Genomic DNA, 18,235 nt, shown 5'->3' on the forward strand with positions numbered 1-18,235 from the left:
ATTAGAACGAGTAACGTCAGATGGCGCCACGTAGTCCGTTTCTGACTTCCCTGTAATTTTCCGTTCTATGACGTCACATCACGTGTACGCGCCAATCTGAAATTTGATCGAGACTCCTTCGCTTCTTTTCGCGTTTTCAGTAAATAGATTCTTACGTTTTCTTTAAATCTCTATAGAAAATATCGAGTACAGCATTGTGACTGTCTAAAACACGCGTGAAAAGAGCTGAATTCTCATCGCCGTCGTCTAATCGTCCATATCTCAAATCGTTAAAGTTTGAACGTTTAGTTGGCGCGCGCGGTTGCGCAGGCGCCATGACACTTGCGAAGCGCGTCGGTTCGGAACAAACGAAGCACGGATGCTCCTCGATTAATCACGGAATTTACCAGGTAAAAGTGTGTGACGAACGGAAATTCTTGTCGGGAATGGCGACGGGAGTGACGGACGACCGCTGGGAAGTTCAGATTGCTCCGGGTGTGCGCGATCGATGCCGTTTCGTAGTCGATGTTGTGTCGCAGTTCGATGCAGGCTACAGTTGCCGGTGAGTGCCCAGCTCCGGTGAAAATGAAAATCGGAAGAGCAGTGTTAATGCCTCTTTCGCGTTTCATTGCCCGAATTTTCGTTTTTCAGTAGTTTCGTGTAGGCTTTTGTCCCACTTCCCCGCTTCCTTCTTTCCTCTCTCTCACTCTCTCTGTCTCCTTTCTTTCCGATCTTCATTTTTGTCAGGGAAGCGGAGTATTACGTCATCGTGACATCAACATGGCGTCAAACAACTCCAAAACGATTATGAAAAATCATCTTTCGATCAGCATGACGCATTATGTTCTTTTGATGTTATTGTAATTTGTTATTGTACTTGGTTACAGATTCCGATGCAGTGGTTACGGGAAAATGATCCTTCAAAAGAATCGGCATCTGATTGGCGTATTTTTCATTGGATGTAATCGTGGTAACTATTGGCGTCCGCGCCTATTGCTCTTGAAAAAAATCCGCCATTGCTTCTGTGTTAATACATCATGATATTGAGTTGATAAATGATAGACGGCGAATGTGCAACAGTTTCATTAAGTTAACTTCGTGCAATCGTAGCGTCGGTGAACATGACATATTGATAACAATAGTTCTATCAAGTGAACTCCGTAACCGTAATCTTATCTCATATTATTAACTCGTATCATAAATTTTTTGATACATTTTTGAATATATAAATTAATTACAATATGCATGAGTGCATTAAGTTATTTATATATATAATGATTAATAGTTATTTATATATTTGTAACAGTTTAATTTATATATATAGCAACAATTAGCAGTGATCTATAGTTAGTATTGTAATCGTTATATTTGTTAAATTATGAATACCTGACTTATTTAAAATGTACATTAGTAATTGGCAGTAATCGAGAAATATTCAATTTCAGTGATATATCAGCTGACTTGTTTCTTAAAAATGTAAACTAAAATTAATGCTACGGTTATAAAAATGAATTGTTTTATTTGAATATTATAACTTTGAAAAAAAATTGAACAATTTTTTTTAAGAAAAAATTAAATTATTGTTGTACATTTTGCAGATGTGAACAGTAGCAGATTTTGATATTTTGATTCAATATTCTTATGTAGCTTAAGAGACATTGATCAAAGTCTTAAGTATACGTTAAACTACTCTAAAGAAAAATTTGCCATCAAGCATGTGTGATAATAATTAGCAAGGATCATTAAGTGTGCAAAACGTATAATAAAGTGCTATTTCGCGTTTCACAAAATCGTGGCGTGGCGTCGCGAATTCGCGTTTTTCACGCTTCTTTGAAAGTAAAATGTGTCAAATAACTTTTATAGTACATAATTAAGTGCGTGTTTCTGGTGTTTACAATGAAACTGAAGTGGAGTATTTCTAAAGCTGAATTTGTAACGAGTGGAGCAGCTGGTGTAGCAAACTGCAATATCCTAGTTGGTAAATAAAATTATTCAAATATATTATAACATTTTAATGTGTTGTATATCACATATACAATTGCAGTTATTTACCCAATATTTATTAAAAAGAAATGCCTTCTCATATATTACATTTTAACATAGTGTTTATATTAAATATTCATTAAAATATTTAATTGTTACAATAATAGACCAATAACAACATTGGACAATCTTTTGTATTTAATTAAACATCACAAATTAATTTGCATTTTTTAAATTTATTATACATTTGTATTTTTTATCTATTTTTTGGTTTCGAGAAATGTTAGTTTTTAATTAAAAATTCTTTAGTTATTTCCAAAAGTGAATTTCTCGATGGAAATTTGATAAACATTATGAACAGAGAAAAATATCAAGACAGTAATAAACTAAATATTTAAATTAATTGATATTTATTTAAATAATTATTTGATTAAATAATTAAATATTTAAAGAATTATTTATGCAGTTTGTTGTAAATAATTATATTTATTATGACTTGCACTTTATAATTAAACTGAAATAATGAAGTAATATGTGATAAATAGCATGTATAAAATGAGTGATAAGATTCATTAATAGTTATAACACTTTTTTTTCCAGGTATACCTGCAGGCATACTTAACTTGGGTACAACGACTGGTGAGTGAACTCACATTTATTATATATTTGTATATAGTAATATTGATATCATCTGCTGTCTTTTTATTTGCCACTATTTATTTTATTATTGAACACTATGCTTTGACAATCGTATCTTTATTTATAATTTGCATTTCTGCGAATAAATAAAATCCAAAGTATTACTTTTTTCTTAACAAAAAGAATCTTATATTTTGAATAAGTCATTTATTAAATTGCAAAATTATAATGTGCAGCCAATTTATATTTTATAAATTATATACATAGAAAATAAATTTCTTTGCGGATATAGATTATAAAAAATTGCACCTGTAAAAATAAAAATATTGTAAATATGATATTTATTATAAATGTATACAGTAATGTCTTTTTAATTTTATTTAAAAATACATTAATATAAAATACAAAAAAATAAAAATACATTAACATATAATATGTTAATAATTCATTGTTTTTGCAAACAAGCGGATTGTCAAAGTACGGTTTCGGATGCATTGTTAGGACGATAGTGTAGCGAAAAAGCTATGGTTATTGATACAATTGCTTATACAACAATTGGTATAATCAACTCACTTTTATGGTATACGCGTTTCGCCAAACGGTTCTCTCTTTTTTTTTTCGCCGGGCATCGTAAAATTCGAGGGCCTTTTAAATTCAACGCGCTTCACGAAGAGAAACCTTCTTGAACAGTGTCGAAAAACGTATCGATACATTATACCTCTTTTTACTATAGTTTTGTTATATAGCTTTTATAATTACATGAACATTCTTTAAACTTATTTTATTTTAATGTGTTTGGGAAAATTAGACCAATTAATTAGACCACTTAACTTTAATTTTGATGGCAATTAAAAACTGTTTAAAACGCGCTAAAGAATAGTTTTAGTAAATCCTACAAAAAATATTCTTAATTTTTCATAAATAATTTTTTTATTTCTCTCACTTTTATAATTAATAATTTATATTAGCTAGAATTCATTAATATTAAATATATATTATTTTTAATATTATGGGATTATATACAACGTATATCATATATTTTTTTAAACTATTATAGCATCTCTACAAGTTTTACTTATATAAATATATTTCATGAATAAATAAGTATCTATATGTAACTTATTTAATCAATGTAAATTGATTAAATAAGTTTTTAATATTAGTTGTTTATCGAAAGATAATGCTAATTATTCGAAACTATTCTTTCAATACGGAAAAGAATATAAGCTGCATAAATGAGAAAAAGTGGCACTCGATAATCGGGAGACAACCGATTGTTGATTTACTTGGTCGACTTGGAAATATGGTTTACCAGCACTACAGACAGAAAGGATTGGCGAGAGGGACGGTGGGACAGGGGAAAAGATATCTTGGAATGGTAATGATAATGGTAATGGTACCGGTGCAGAATGTTGGAAACGCGGATTATACGAGTATTCTTTTCTTGTTCGATACTTTCTTCAACGTCATCTTCGTCGAGTCGGTTTACAGTTAAGGACAGGATCGCAATGTCGGGATGAAATTAAGCGCCCGGACTTTTGTCTCTCACGGTCATTGACATTTAACATTCGAAATTGGCGACCCGTCGTCACTGTCATTAGTCGATATACTTGATTTCACAATCGGTCGTTGCGTCCTAATCAATCAGCGATGATATCAATATTTTTCTGCTTATAATACATATTTATACTTCTGCATGTAATCATTTGAATATTGTTCTTAATTCTTTTAGCACAGAGAGCACAAAAATGAGAAATTATTAATGTACTATTAAAATGAGAAAATTATTAACACGAGAACCTAGAAAATATTAAATTATTTTTATTAAAATAAAAATAAAAGAAAATCCCTTAAAATATAAAAATATATTTTTAATGATTTTTTCCAAATATCTGTTAATTTAAATTTATATAATATGTAAATCGAAACATTGATTTTTATGGATTATTATTCAATTTCTAAAGATCATATTTTTATAATGATTAGAATTAAAAATATTTTTGTAATATAATGAATATGTACTTTTATAAAATGTACTGTTTAATATCTACCTTTCTCTTGCAAATTTTCTTGAAAGTTATAGTTATTGAAATATTGGATTAAAAGATATGAAAGGGTTGACAACAATACTAAGCATGAATATGTATTTAAGCCAAATGTAAACACAATGTTCGATTGAAAGATGCCTGAGGCATCAATACATGATCTTCTTTATTAACATACGTTAATAAAGACTTAGAAGGTTCTGCTTCATTAGAACATTTGTGAGAAATACGAGGACTCTCTCTTTCGCTCTCTCTGTCTCTCACGCGTGCGGAATTTTTGTGTTCATAATGTACATAGATCCTTTCTCTTTCATAACACAAGGAGCGGTTGTTTACTTTGAATATAAGACATGGGTACGCAGACTCCTCTTGCTGAAAATGAAAATTAATATAACATACTTTCGTATTTTGAAATGTTAATTCTATATTTTTTAATATATAATATAGTATAAAATATGTACTTATTACTGCTTTTTTTAAATATTGAATAACAACAAACAAATACACGAAAAAAACAGTTTTTTCTAAAGTATCTAAAACTGGATACAGATCAGAAAATAATTTTGTTAAACTATCAAAATAATTAGGTAGGATGCTTAAACTGATTATTAAAATGTCAAATGTCTTTTTGCAACATTGCTTATCATGTTTGAACGTCCATCATAATTAGTTGAATGATTTAAAAAAATTATTTTTATATCTGTATCTAGCTAAATTTTTAAATACTTTAGTAAAATCGTTCTTTCCGTATTTTAATCTTTTACAATTTTGTATCTGTGATTTAAGCAGTTTCAAATTTTTTGTTGCATTTTTTAAAATATTATTTTAATTTATTTTTATTAGTGGATAAATAAATTTGTTGTTGCTTGTGACTAATATATATTAATATCTTGTCGAAATATGAAGTCAACATGCTTCTTTACGTTTTTATTGACAATATTATACGTTTATTGCACATCATTTGTATCGCCTTTTTAATGAAATTCTTCTCGTATGCCATTCTCGGTGATTTTTGTCACTTTAACATTCCTCACTCACGAAGAGGTTTACCTTCATCTCGCGGGGCCGTTCGCAACACGTGCACCGCCGCGCGCGATTCTCGGAAAGTATCAAATCTCAAAGCTCATATACGTGCGCGGCAAAGGATCTGTGAAGTTGGCATTCTGTTAATATAAAAAAATACATAGAGTTTTAGTGGCACTTTTTATAGTTCCGAAGTTCCATGTAAAAATAACGAAAAGTTCTGCATTTTTTTATCTCCAAAAACAACAAAAATGAAAAAATGTGCTAACTTTGCGATTCTAGCACACTTTTTTCTCTAAAGTACAAGAAAACAATAAATATTAGTATATTTGATAAGAGTTCTAGTTAGTACTGTCAGAGTTCTACAGATGATTGCAATTTAAAAAAAAATCACACGATTAACATTTTTTTTTGCACTAAATTACTAAACATACCACGATATTTCAATAAAAAGGCTGTGCTGCTTATGCAGTTTCAGCGATACTTTTTGCCAGTTTTGGCAGAGTTCTATGCTATATAATCATTTTTAAAAATAGTTCTTACGATTGCATTTTTTAAAATAATTTTTTAAATATACGAATCAGCACACTTGGACACTGCGATAAATAGGCAGCACAACACTTTTTATGCAAATGTACTACTCGGAAAATACGTGTACATCGGACTACAAAACTTCAAGATTTTTGACTTCAAAACTTTACCGGACTACAAGGACTATCATGGACTTCATCGAACTACGTCGGCCTTTATCGGATTTCGTCGGATTGTCATGGACTTCATCGGACTATGTTGGATTTTACCGGACTTTATCGGACTTTATGGACTACGCTGGACTTCATCAGACTTCATGGGACTTCACTGGATTTCATGGATTTTATGGATTACGCTGGATTTCATTGGGCTTTATCGGATTTCACCGGATTTCATGGAAACTTTATTGGATTTCACCGGACTTTACCAGACTTCATGGACTACGCTGGATTTCATCGGACTTTATTGGATTTCACCAAACTTCGTGGAACTTTATTGGATTTTACCGGACTTTATCAAACTTCATAGACTACGCTGGACTTTATCAGACGTCATCGGACTTTATGAAACTTCACTGGATTTCATGAACTTTATGGACTACGCTGGATTTCGTTGGGCTTTATCGAATTTGACCGAATTTTGTGGAACGTCATTGGATTTTAACGGACTATCAGACTTCATGGACTAATTTGGACTTCATCGGATTTCACTAGACTTTATGGGACTTTACCGGATTTCATGGACTTTATGGACTACGCTGGATTTTGTCGGACTTTATCGAATTTCATCGGATTTTATCAGATTTTGTGGAACTTGATTGGATTTCACCGGACTTTACTAGACTTTATGGACTACGCTGGACTTCAATCGGACTTCAGACTTTATCGGATTTCACGGAACTTTACTGGATTTTATGTCCTTTATGGACTACGCTGGATTTTGTTGGGTTTCATCGAATTTGACCGAATTTCGTGGAACGTCATTGGATTTTAACGGACTATCAGACTTCATGGACTAATCTGGACTTTATCGGACTTTGTGGGATTTTACCGGATTTTATGGACTTTATGGACTACGCTAGATTTTATCGGACTTTGTGAAACTATTGGATTTCACCGGACTTTACCAGGCTTTATAGACTACGTAGGACTTTATCGGACTATATCGGATTTTATCGGACTTTATCAGATTTCATTGGATTTTATCGGATTTTGCCGCATTTCATCGGACTTTATTGGATTTCACAAGATTTTATTGGACTACACCATTATCGGTTTTCATCAGACTTTATTGTATTTTAGCGTACTTTATGGACTACGTCGGACTTTATCAAACTTATAGGAAATAATATTTTATACAGTTTATTTGTTAAGTAATTCTTTTTACTTTTCAACATTTTAACTTTTTACCTTTTTTACTTTTCAGCATTTTTACTTTTCAGCATTTTGTTTTTAAGATACATTTTAGCATTTAATTCGAGGATAAGCACCCAAAATTTCAGATTTTACCAGACTTTATCGAACTTTGTGATTTGCATGGACTGTTATGGATTTCAACGGACTACGTTGGACTTTATTGGATTTCATTAGACTTCATGGATTTTATGAATACATTGGACTTTATTGGACTACGTCGAACTTGATGGGTTTCATGGAACTTCATGGACTACGTTGGACTTTATCGGATTTCATCAGATTTTATGGATTACACTGGACTTTATTGGTCTATGTGGGACTTTATTGGACTTTGTCGGACTTTATTGATTTTACGGGACTTCATGAACTACGCTGGATTTCATCGAACTACGTCTGACTTCGTTGGATTTCACCGGATTTTACAGATTTCATGGACTACATTCTGCTTTATTGGACTAAGTTGGATTTTATTGAATTTCACCGGACTTCACGGACTATGCTGGACTTTATTGTATTTCACCGGATTTTATGGGTTGTCATGGACTTCATCGGACTTTATTGGATTTCATCAGATTTTATCGGACTTCGTGGACTACGCTGGATTTTATCGGATTTCAACGGAATATGTCGCTTAATATTTAAATATTGAATTACAATACAAAATGTTCTTATATTAGGTAGCACGACACTTTTTGTTCAAGTGTTGTGCTAGTTTATTTTAAAAATTGCAATTACCAGAACTATTTTTAAAAATGATTGTGTAGTATAGATCTTTACAAGAGCTGGGGAGAACTGGTGCTGGAACTGTGATAAATAGGCAACACAATACTTTCTTCCAAGTATATTTAATATTTTAATGTAAAAAAATGTTTTTTTGAAATTACAATTATTGATAGAACTCTGATAGTACTAACTAGAACTCTTGTTAAATTTATTTATTGTTTTTTTGTACTTTATAAGAGGAGGCGTGCTAGAAGTTAGCACATTTTTTTATTTTTGTTTTTTTTGGGGAGGGGGAGGGGTGGTAAAAAATGCAGAACTCTTCATTATTTTTATATGGAACTTTGGAACTATGAAAAGTGCCACTGAAACTCTATGTATTTTTTTATGTTAACAGCATGTTAACTTCACAAATTCCGCGTCAAACAGCTATAGTACAGCATTTTTCAGTACCTTTTCACATGCGGGCGCGCGCTGGAAAATGCTACGAGGAATTCTCATTGAGATAACGATACGACGGAACCGTCGCACACAAGAGGAGTGTCCGCGTATACATGGTTCGCGAGCGAAGAAGAGACGAGAGCGAGAAGGAGAGGGAGAGAAGCCGCGCTTGGTCGAGCTGTTTATTTCTTTTTTCCACTCGTCGCAAGGCACTCGCTCCAGCTGTGCGTTACGCACAATGCGTAGCGAGCACGCGCCGATCGAAATTTAACGTTTGCTGCAGCAGGAGTGCGGTTCGGTCGGCTTCCACCAAGCGGCGTCGTTGTCGGGATCGCCCGAGTCGCGCGCGCGGGCGATCAGTCGGGAGCGTGAGTTCAGTCTGTGGAGACGTGTCGACGTCCGCGCCGTTACCGGTCCGCGCCGCGTCGCGTCTAACCGTTCACCACCATCCGCGCGTCGTACGTTACGTCAAAACGCCACGCCACGCCACGCCACGCGATCCGTCGTCGTTGTCGTTTTCGTCGTCGTAAGATCGAGGTGCTCGCGCGCGCGCGCGTCCCGTCGTCCGTCGCCCGTCGCTCGTGATAAAGTGCCTGCGGATCTGTGTGTTGTGTTCAACCGCCTAATAAAGTGTCGCTGGCTGCGGACTAACGGAGTTGCCTCGCTCCCACGAGGGAGGAAACGGAGTAATCGGAGGAAACACCGGAGGAGATCCTGCCATCGAGCTGTCCCGAGACGCAGTCCATTTTCCCCGGCTGTGGTGAGTGCTACTCTTTTTGAATATTTATCTCTCGTGTTTTCGCCGCGCTATCGTGAACGGAGCGCGCCTCTCTCTCTCTCTCGGTACAGCTGCTGTCATGCACCTCGGCGAGAACGACTGTCAGCCTGTACTTTTATCGAGCCGACGCGACGCGCGACGAAATTGATTTCGAGTGCACGCACTGCAGGCGATTCTTCGTGCACACTCTCTTTCGACGAGGGCTCAGCTGTGACGCAGAGAAATGTGTTTGAGAGAAATGTTCGTTTGATTAAGAATTCGTAGTAAAGCACTGCGATCGAATGGTCGTTCCGTCTTTACCCTATAGTTTCATAAATAAGCACAAACTTCAACTAATCGAAGGTCGTCTACAGTCGTTTGCTGTCATTTTTAATACTTGTGCTTTTTTATGCATACATTTGGCGATACGATTAGACAGATGTATGCGAAATAACGTATAATAGAATTAAATTAAAAGTAAATGTATACAAATCCGGCGTAAATCTTGATACGCTTTATATATTTTAGGCCTAAAACATTCCTCCCATCGCACCGTTTATCCGACATCTAATACCGTAATTCAGATCGGTGGATTAAACGTGGAATGCTGTTTAGAATCGGAGCGTTCCGATCTGCTATTTATTCCGATGAAACTGAGATTTATCACTTCGAAAATTGCGGCCCGCGCGCAGTTTTGCTCGGCGGGATAACTCCTTCGCCGTCACTCGCGTATTGTAAAACGTGAATTTCTTGGCGAAGCGCGGCCGTGTTTTCTAGAAAGGCAGCATCATCACACACGTGCGATGTTTTCCCTGGACGCGCGTTCGACAACAGGTTTTCGCACGTAAGCGTCCGCATACGCTTACGTAACGCGCGTCGAAGGTTGCTCGATCGTGCGAAGTGACTCTCGGGGGAGCGTCCTTACACTTGCCGACAATAATTTGCCAGTTTGCGTAAAGCCAGAAATGATTGGAGATCCTTATACCTCTCTCTGAATATTTAACGAACCGCCTCTTGACAGGCTTTTAACAATTTTTTTTTTACCTTAGATTAGCACCGCATTCTTCGTGACTCTTCGTACGTATTGCTAAAAATAGAACTGTGACCGAAACTGCATCCGAGATTGTATAAAATTAGAGGATAACAATCAATCGCAATCTTGTGGCACGCGACGCGTAACACGTTGTGACACAATCGTCTTTGGCGGGCACGAATGTTAACAAACGCGAGCAATTTGCTATCGTTTGCACAAACGTCGCGAGCATCGACATAAATAATCAATAATGGCTCTTGCCTCAACACGCGTAATGTCGGTTCTTTATGCTGCCGCATGAAACATTCCTCGCGAACGTAATTTCGCCGACGTTTTCTGTTATCGTAACACTTGCTCCTCGCGACACGCTAATTGGCGCCTTAGAGAAAATATAATTCACGCCATTCAATTTCCACGTTTTCCACGCGAACGCGAAACGGATGTAACGTAATCGTATAATACCACAGGACTTTATTATCTCGCGTGCAAGGACGCGTGTTCTTCTATTGTTTCGCGGTCGATGTAAATAGAGTCCAAATAAGCCTCCTCGTTGTCTTGGTTGCTCGTATCCGTAGGATTGCATTTTTGCTGCGTCCTTCGACGCATGAGTAGATAAGATTTCGGTTTCGTATCTCTGGCGGAGATCTTCATTGTATTGAGAACGATTAACGTTAATTTGTGTGCACATGCATTTCCAAGTTACATTGTTTTTATGGGGGAAAAAATAATGAAAGGAATCTGTGTCATTAGGAAAAAAAAAGGTAAAAGTAGTTTTGTAATTACTACTCATCTTAAATTTTTCCCGTGTTCAGATTGAGTTTGTCACGACTAAAATTGTTTTTTTACTCCTTTTATTTTTCCATATTTCAAGAATATTAAAATAAATGAATAGTCAAGAAACAAAATGGAAGGATCGTTAGTTGTCTGTGAAAATTTTAACACAATCGTTTTTTTTTGTAAACGATAGTTTTTTAAGCATCTATATGTTACTGCGAAGTTTATTGCGTATAACACAACAGGCATGCATGCATCGCGCACGTGACAAGTGTAAGTATGCTATTTAAATACGTCGTGAGATAAGATCGCTGATAATATACGTGTACGACTATGTGACCCATTGTCACTGCATTACATTAGGGACGGCATTGAGCAAACGTCTGTGAATCATGCTGTTTCCGACAATTATATCTGCTGATAAGCGTTAGTGGTTACGCTATTTTACTCGTCATATCCGACTTTTTTAACTGACTTCATCTTCCTTTATATTAATTTTGTAGAAATGTTAAAATTTATCGAGTGTTTATTATACAATTTTACAATGTAATTTTTATTAATTGCTTTTAAAACAATATTTTATTGCCGTTTTATTGGTTTTATATAAAAACATATGCATCTCTCATGAGTAACCTGTCGTAATCGTAAAAATATTATTAAATATTGCTGCAAAAACTTAGTTTAGCTTTCAATGCTTGTAAATTTTTTGTAAAGTTTTCTTCGCGATATGATACTTCTTGGCAGCAGTAAAATTAAGATAAAAATTAATCGCGGCTGCACAAGTATATCTGTATCGTAAAGGAATTTATTATTCGTGCCGTGTACAATGGAATGAAATCTATATATAATGATATCTAATTCATAATTGACATTTATAGCAATAAAGTACGAAAAGACATGAAATATATTTGAACATGTCAGTCGCGAAATTGCGTGTATATAATACTTGCAATATTGTGTTGCCTGACCCGTTGTATTGCTTGAACGTGATTTATTGTCGCAAATACGCAAAAACAAACGTATTTCCTTCCCGTTTAAATTCTCGAGAACGCAAACCTCGATGAGTTTTTTGCCGTGTGTTACGAAGTCTTTCATCAAACATTTTAACGGGACAGATCCATGGACGTTCAATGAAAATGTAGTTTCTTAGAGTTGTGCCGCTGATTGCGTAACGAGTTCTTTATTACCTCTTTCACGTCTTCGAATTTCATTGAAGCGCTTTTTTCTCTGATAATTACATACTCCTGTCGTGCTCTCACAAGCAAATATTAACATACAACTAATTTTTTTGAGTCGCGCACGTCGAGTTAATGGAGTTTCACTTTTTTTCCCGCATACATAGAGTAACATACATTTTTTGATTACTTTATGCATTTGTTAGGAAATGATTGTCTTGTTTGGATCTCTCGAATGTATCAATGGTATAAAACAAGAATTAAGTAATGTGCTTTCGAATATTTCTGAATGTATGCACCTTGTATCAATAATGTAGATTTTGATATTTGTTACATTAAAAATTTAGAAAATTATTAGATATTGCAATTATAATTGAATGTTAAATAATTACGATTAAAAGCTCTATTTGTATGTATGATTATAAATATTAAATAATTTATAACCATACCATAAAAATGGAGTTTCTAATTAAATATATAATTATTTTAATATTTAATATTTTAGTCACAAACACCGAATACTTGTTCTAAACGTAGGAATTAATAGTTAATCTTGGCAAAGAAGTCAATTATCTCGACACGTTTCAATGTATTTCAAAGAGTTGTAACTTTATTAAGTCTGTAGATATAAACGCATGATCGTTTATATTTTTGCATCATAACTCATATGGAAATGAATGGAAATAAATAATTGTTCGCAGTAGATTGATTTCTTGCCGCGATTGATGCGTCGTGGCTATCACCGGTGGGATTTAAATCTTTAATCGTGCACGGTTAACGGCAGACAGTGCGGTTGCAGCGCATGCCACAAGCTATTATGCACTTGCAAACGATACGTCGTTGCCACTTCACATTCGTAAAACGCACCGTTTTCGATACCGCGCGCTCTCCGCGCCATTCAGTTATCCTAGCCACATTTTGACAGAGAAATTCGTTCGCTACGCCCCTTCGTCTCGTGTCCGCCACACGCTTTCCTCGGAGTCCCAAAATCAATATAGGCGTCGCCGACGCCGCCGACGCCGCCGACGCCGCCGACGCCGCCGACGCTGCCGCCGCCACGGCGACGCGACCGACGCCGTTCTGGTCAGGGTTCCATCATCCTTTCCGCCACATTTCTCCTAACGAAAGACAAGAGCTTCCGCTAGCTCTCTAACGAACCGTGAGAACCGCTTTGTCAATTTCTCGAAAGTTATGGACAATAATTAGTCGTCGCAGCATATCTAAAATTCTACAAATTCTACAAATATCGTACTTTAACTAGGAATTGGAAATTGGAAGAGAATTAGAATATTTTATATTAATATTAAATTAAATAATATATTTTTTTACACGTCTCTATGTGTTATTTTGACAGGTATGTAGTTGAGTTGTTGCGAATATTAAAACGTCAGTCTCGTCGTAAGAGAGATCCATAGATAAACCATGGAACGGTCCCATATTAATAGTCGCGTGCCCATCGATCCCGCCTTTGTTATCCTTCGGGGGTTGACTCTCTGAAGTCTTGTGCGTATTCGAAAGATGTAAAAGTCGATAGTGACCGACCCCGAGGAAGCCTATTGCATTCAATGGCCTATCCTCCTCGCGTTTGTAGATTCTATCTGGTATTCGCGATATGTTCGTACAGCTAAGCGAGCTTGTCGCACATCCCACTCGATATACGAGTATATGATCGTCGTTTTTGCTACTCCGCTAAAATTAATTGACCGAGCAATAATAACTGAGAATTCAAATTTATCATACTTTATTCAAACGAGATTTCTGCATTCTTACATTGTTACTTTATTTTCATTACGATTCGACATATGAATCGATCTTCTACAATCCCGCCTTTAGATTTATCGCGCCACTATCAATATCTCGTGGGCGTGCGTAACGATCATATAAATATTGAATGACAACTTTATTTCTTACCTCCCTATTCTTACGCTCTCGTGCCTCATTGATTTATGTCAAAAGCTTTGTCGGAATTAAAAGTTTTATCGTTATAGCATTTACATGTAGCGAGTCGTAAATTTCGCGCAGTTTTGGCCGCCGTGCTTCGACGATTTATAATCGTGTCTCTGCTGAGAAATTCGATTGAAACACGATTCGCGGTTTAATGAACTTTTATTAAAAATATATGAAATAATATGCAACTGTTAAAAATTCCATTATACATTTTATTTAAATTGCAACGTGTTCGAATTAAAATTCAAATAACAATATTGCTATTAAGAATGTATTACACTCTTTTTTAAACGTGTTAATATTTATACCTTTAAATAAGCGTATATGCAAACCAAAGTTTTGTTGTAACATTATATTTTTATTAAACAATACATTTTTTTGTTTTTGTTTTTTAATTGTTTAATACTAGAATTTAAAAAATAATGACAAAAATCTCAATTTTTTGTATGAATACTGAAAATATTCAAAATAATTTATGAAAAATTTTATATCTAAGCATATTTGTTCTGTAAATAAAAAAAAATTTCGTTTATTTCTAGAATAACTAATTTCTGCAATATAATGAAACTTTTCATACATTATCTCTTGAATGGTCATAATAATACTACAATATATAAAAATTTAGATTTTTTTATTTGTACAGAATTAATTTTTGTTGCAACTAAAAAATCACTGTCAAATTTTTTATATTGCTTTCAAATGCAATATAGAACAATCTGTAATTTTTTCATAATTATATTATTTTGAAAATGAGTGTAATACATCTTTAAATTTCCAGCATTCTCTCATGTAAAATTAATCATTATCTTGGGCGATGCTAATGAGTTCGTAAAACAAAACCGCTAAAGTCATCAAAATGGACGTGAAATACTTGGAATATAATAGTACCGATGTACAGTTATCTTATAATGTGTATATTTCCTCGAATTATAGTTAGCGCGCGGCGCCGGTGTTCGACCTTCGTTTTTGCTCCGTTCGGCGCGCTACTGTTTACGCGCGGTCACATTGTTATCATTCGTGCGGCGAAACTCAAAGCGGCAGGTAGCTACTCGAGCCATTCCGTGTGCCGTAGTATTGCTTCTTGGGATGGTTAAACGATCGAGTCGAGACCACAAGACACTAAACGCGAACATTTCTTACAATTGATTAGACTGTGAGATCACGCGAGTGATTAACTCCTGAGATTGATGATGCATAAGCATATTAGACGTTGGTTATTTATCGAAAGTAGATATTCCGCGTTATTCTTCCGATAGAGATAAAGGAGTAAATGCACATCGCGCGCGCAGGAAGTAATGATTGGAAGTGCCGTGTAAAGCGCGCAATTCGTCGTCTTGCGATGATTAATGAACGCGCGATTGTAATTAGCCATGTTTTCGCGAATAAGTGAGTGATGTGAGTGAAGAAATGGCGATGCGGAACAAGGGAGAACGAGGAAGTTGTGAAGGAAGCAAAAAAAAAAAAATTGGCACCGGTTCACGGAAGGTAAGACAATGGCACTTTAAATGGCAAACATCGGCATTCGGAACATGATAACTGCTCTGCCTAATCGTTGCTTAAGTTAATTAACGGTGATGAGATCATCAAGGTCCCGGTAGATTCCAGCCACCGTTGCTCCGCACCTCTCGATCAATAGTATCAATAATATTTCTTTTAAATGGAGCTACATTTGACAATTTTTATCGCTCTCTTTTTTAATTTAATTTAATGCTCACGAATAAAGTTATTAATTAAATTAATTAAATTGAAATTTACTGGACTTATAGGGAAATAAAATATTGTTAATAATCTTTATTAATTATTGATAACAATTTTAAACTTTGTTAATTTAATTAACTGTGTTTGTAATTTATATCGATATAGGTACAGTAATCTCTTTTTTCATTACTTTACTTAATGAATACGAAGTTATCTTGCCGATGCGATTTCCATTGCGATTGTCAAAAAGTCCGAGTTGCATTATTGTTATTTTTCTTGCAAATCTTTTTTTTGTTTCAAACAAATCGCGAGACATAGCGGTATTAACAGTTTGCTCGGAATCCGCGTAATACCACTCGGTATGCGCGGTTCACATTAGAAAAAAGTGCACCGGAGAGCCGGTCCGAGAGTAATGTCGTATACGCGCGGAGTGGTCCAAGTGCGTTCTTGCCGTTTCGGATGCGTCCGCTGGGTCCGCGCGTACGGTGCATCCGTCGCGCTGCTGCACCGCTGCAGTTCTCGGGACAAAAACCCCGTGCCGGACAATAACCCTGAATAAATCACTGCCCCCGATAGCCATTTGGTGCGGGTCCTCCACCGGCTGTTTATGTCGGCGCTGCTGTCTAAACAAGATCAAAACGACCGCCGCCACCGTCTTGTTCGGCCGTCGTCAGGAATTCATCGCTCGGGGCGACGCCCTCCTCGATTATTGAAAATTTCAAAGGCGATCCAATTGTGTCCCGGCCGACCAAATAACACGACTCGCAGCTACTAACAGTCGGGCGAGATCCGACGCCTAATTGCACCTGACGGGAAGGGAATTACGCTGGGAGGGAATAATTTTCCGTGGTTCTCTGCCGTATGATTTATGTTACACACAGATTCAAATAAAATATATTTTGTTGTACATAATGTAGGATAGTAAATATAAACGTAGTGTTGATAATTACGGACTTGTGGGATGGTTAAAATATTGCGGAAAGTTGGCGTATATGGTTATGGAATTTTTTATTATTTTTAACATTCCTTGCAAACGTAGCATATTCTTATTAGTATAAAGGAGACATCGATTTTTTTCAAGCGTGAAAGCTTGTAACAATTAATAAATGGTCCGGTATTCAGTTGAGGCTCGCTACTGATTTACCGTCGTTGAACGCGACGGGTAATTTTCCCACCGCGCTAAAGATTTAGATGCCGTTTAAATGTAAATCTCTGGTAATCTCACGCACTTAGTGCTACAACATTGGGAGTCTACCGCTAGTGGAACCTGGGCTTTATAGCTAATATTGCGAGACGTGTACCTACTGCAAATTGCACTTTAAAGAAGTTAAGCCGCGCTTGTTTCTAAACTTCCGCGAATCTGCGGGAAATTAGATTTTTCAGGCTGCGTATCGTTTACAAAGTATTTGTATCTCATAATTTTGTAATTTTAGAAAATGAGATTTCTTGAATTTAATAACGTACTGTAGAGAAACAAAAATATTTCGTACAAATAAAAATATAAAGCATAACTATATCAAAACTTCATTATAATCAAATTAATTCATGTTGTTCCAATATTATTCAAAGACTATTGTATGATTAGCTGAGAAGAAGTTGCAAAAATAAATTTTCTTGTTCAAGCACACGTCGCCGTGGGCACATCGAGAGGGTTTGCAACATTGTCGTCCGTAATTGGAATATATTAATTTTTGTCGGTCGTTTAAAGCGCGCTGTGCATTTACGGGCACGCTATTGAGATCTCTTATGTGGGTGGGACCGGTTTTAAGCTGCTTTCACACGTGTATCGGCGGTCGTTACTGTCGCATATAGCGGAATTAGTTCGTTCTAGTCGACCTGGATGAAAAAGAAGAACGATGCGTGCTGGCGTATAAAGTTATCTTTCGTGTAGAAAATAATTTAATACAACGTCATTGGTACAACGTCAAGCTAGAAGAATCGCGTAGTGTTGTTGAAAAATTCAATAATTAATTGCATATAACATAATAATACTTCCCTATAATTTTCAAGATTGTATGCAAATATATAAACTTTTATAGAAACTGAGTATTATAAAAATTTATTGTTTGTTTTAA

General features: G+C 35.5%; 2 protein-coding genes across 11 annotated transcripts in view; both read left to right on the top strand.

The window, feature by feature from the left end:
* Positions 1–230: 230 nt before the first annotated feature.
* LOC120357920 lies at positions 231–1,508 on the top strand. Its single transcript, XM_039449907.1, has 2 exons — positions 231–541; positions 867–1,508. Exons 1-2 carry the CDS (start codon positions 315–317, stop codon positions 1,018–1,020), a joined length of 381 nt encoding a protein of 126 aa, XP_039305841.1. The 5' UTR covers positions 231–314; the 3' UTR covers positions 1,021–1,508.
* A 7,579-nt stretch (positions 1,509–9,087) lies between these two features.
* LOC105195119 (SH3 and multiple ankyrin repeat domains protein 1) overlaps positions 9,088–18,235 on the top strand; it is a 121,428-nt gene continuing 112,280 nt past the window's right edge. For 3 of the 10 annotated variants that reach the window (XM_039449897.1, XM_039449895.1, XM_039449896.1), the window contains exon 1: positions 9,089–9,536. The gene's annotated coding sequence lies outside the window, so the exon portion shown is untranslated. Of the gene's footprint in view, positions 9,537–18,235 lie in introns of all 10 variants that reach the window. The other 7 variants (XM_026133552.2, XM_011160371.3, XM_011160373.3 and 4 more) reach the window with 5 other exon arrangements.

Source organism: Solenopsis invicta, chromosome 5 (assembly GCF_016802725.1).
Source record: "Solenopsis invicta isolate M01_SB chromosome 5, UNIL_Sinv_3.0, whole genome shotgun sequence".
In the NCBI taxonomy this organism is placed as follows: Eukaryota; Metazoa; Arthropoda; class Insecta; order Hymenoptera; family Formicidae; genus Solenopsis; species Solenopsis invicta.

Coding starts and splice junctions, on each gene's coding strand:
- LOC120357920 (XM_039449907.1), top strand. CDS start 315: ATGACACTTGCGAAGCGCGTCGGTTCGGAACAAACGAAGCACGGATGC. Junction 542..866: donor GATGCAGGCTACAGTTGCCG/GTGAGTGCCCAG, acceptor ACTTGGTTACAG/ATTCCGATGCAGTGGTTACG.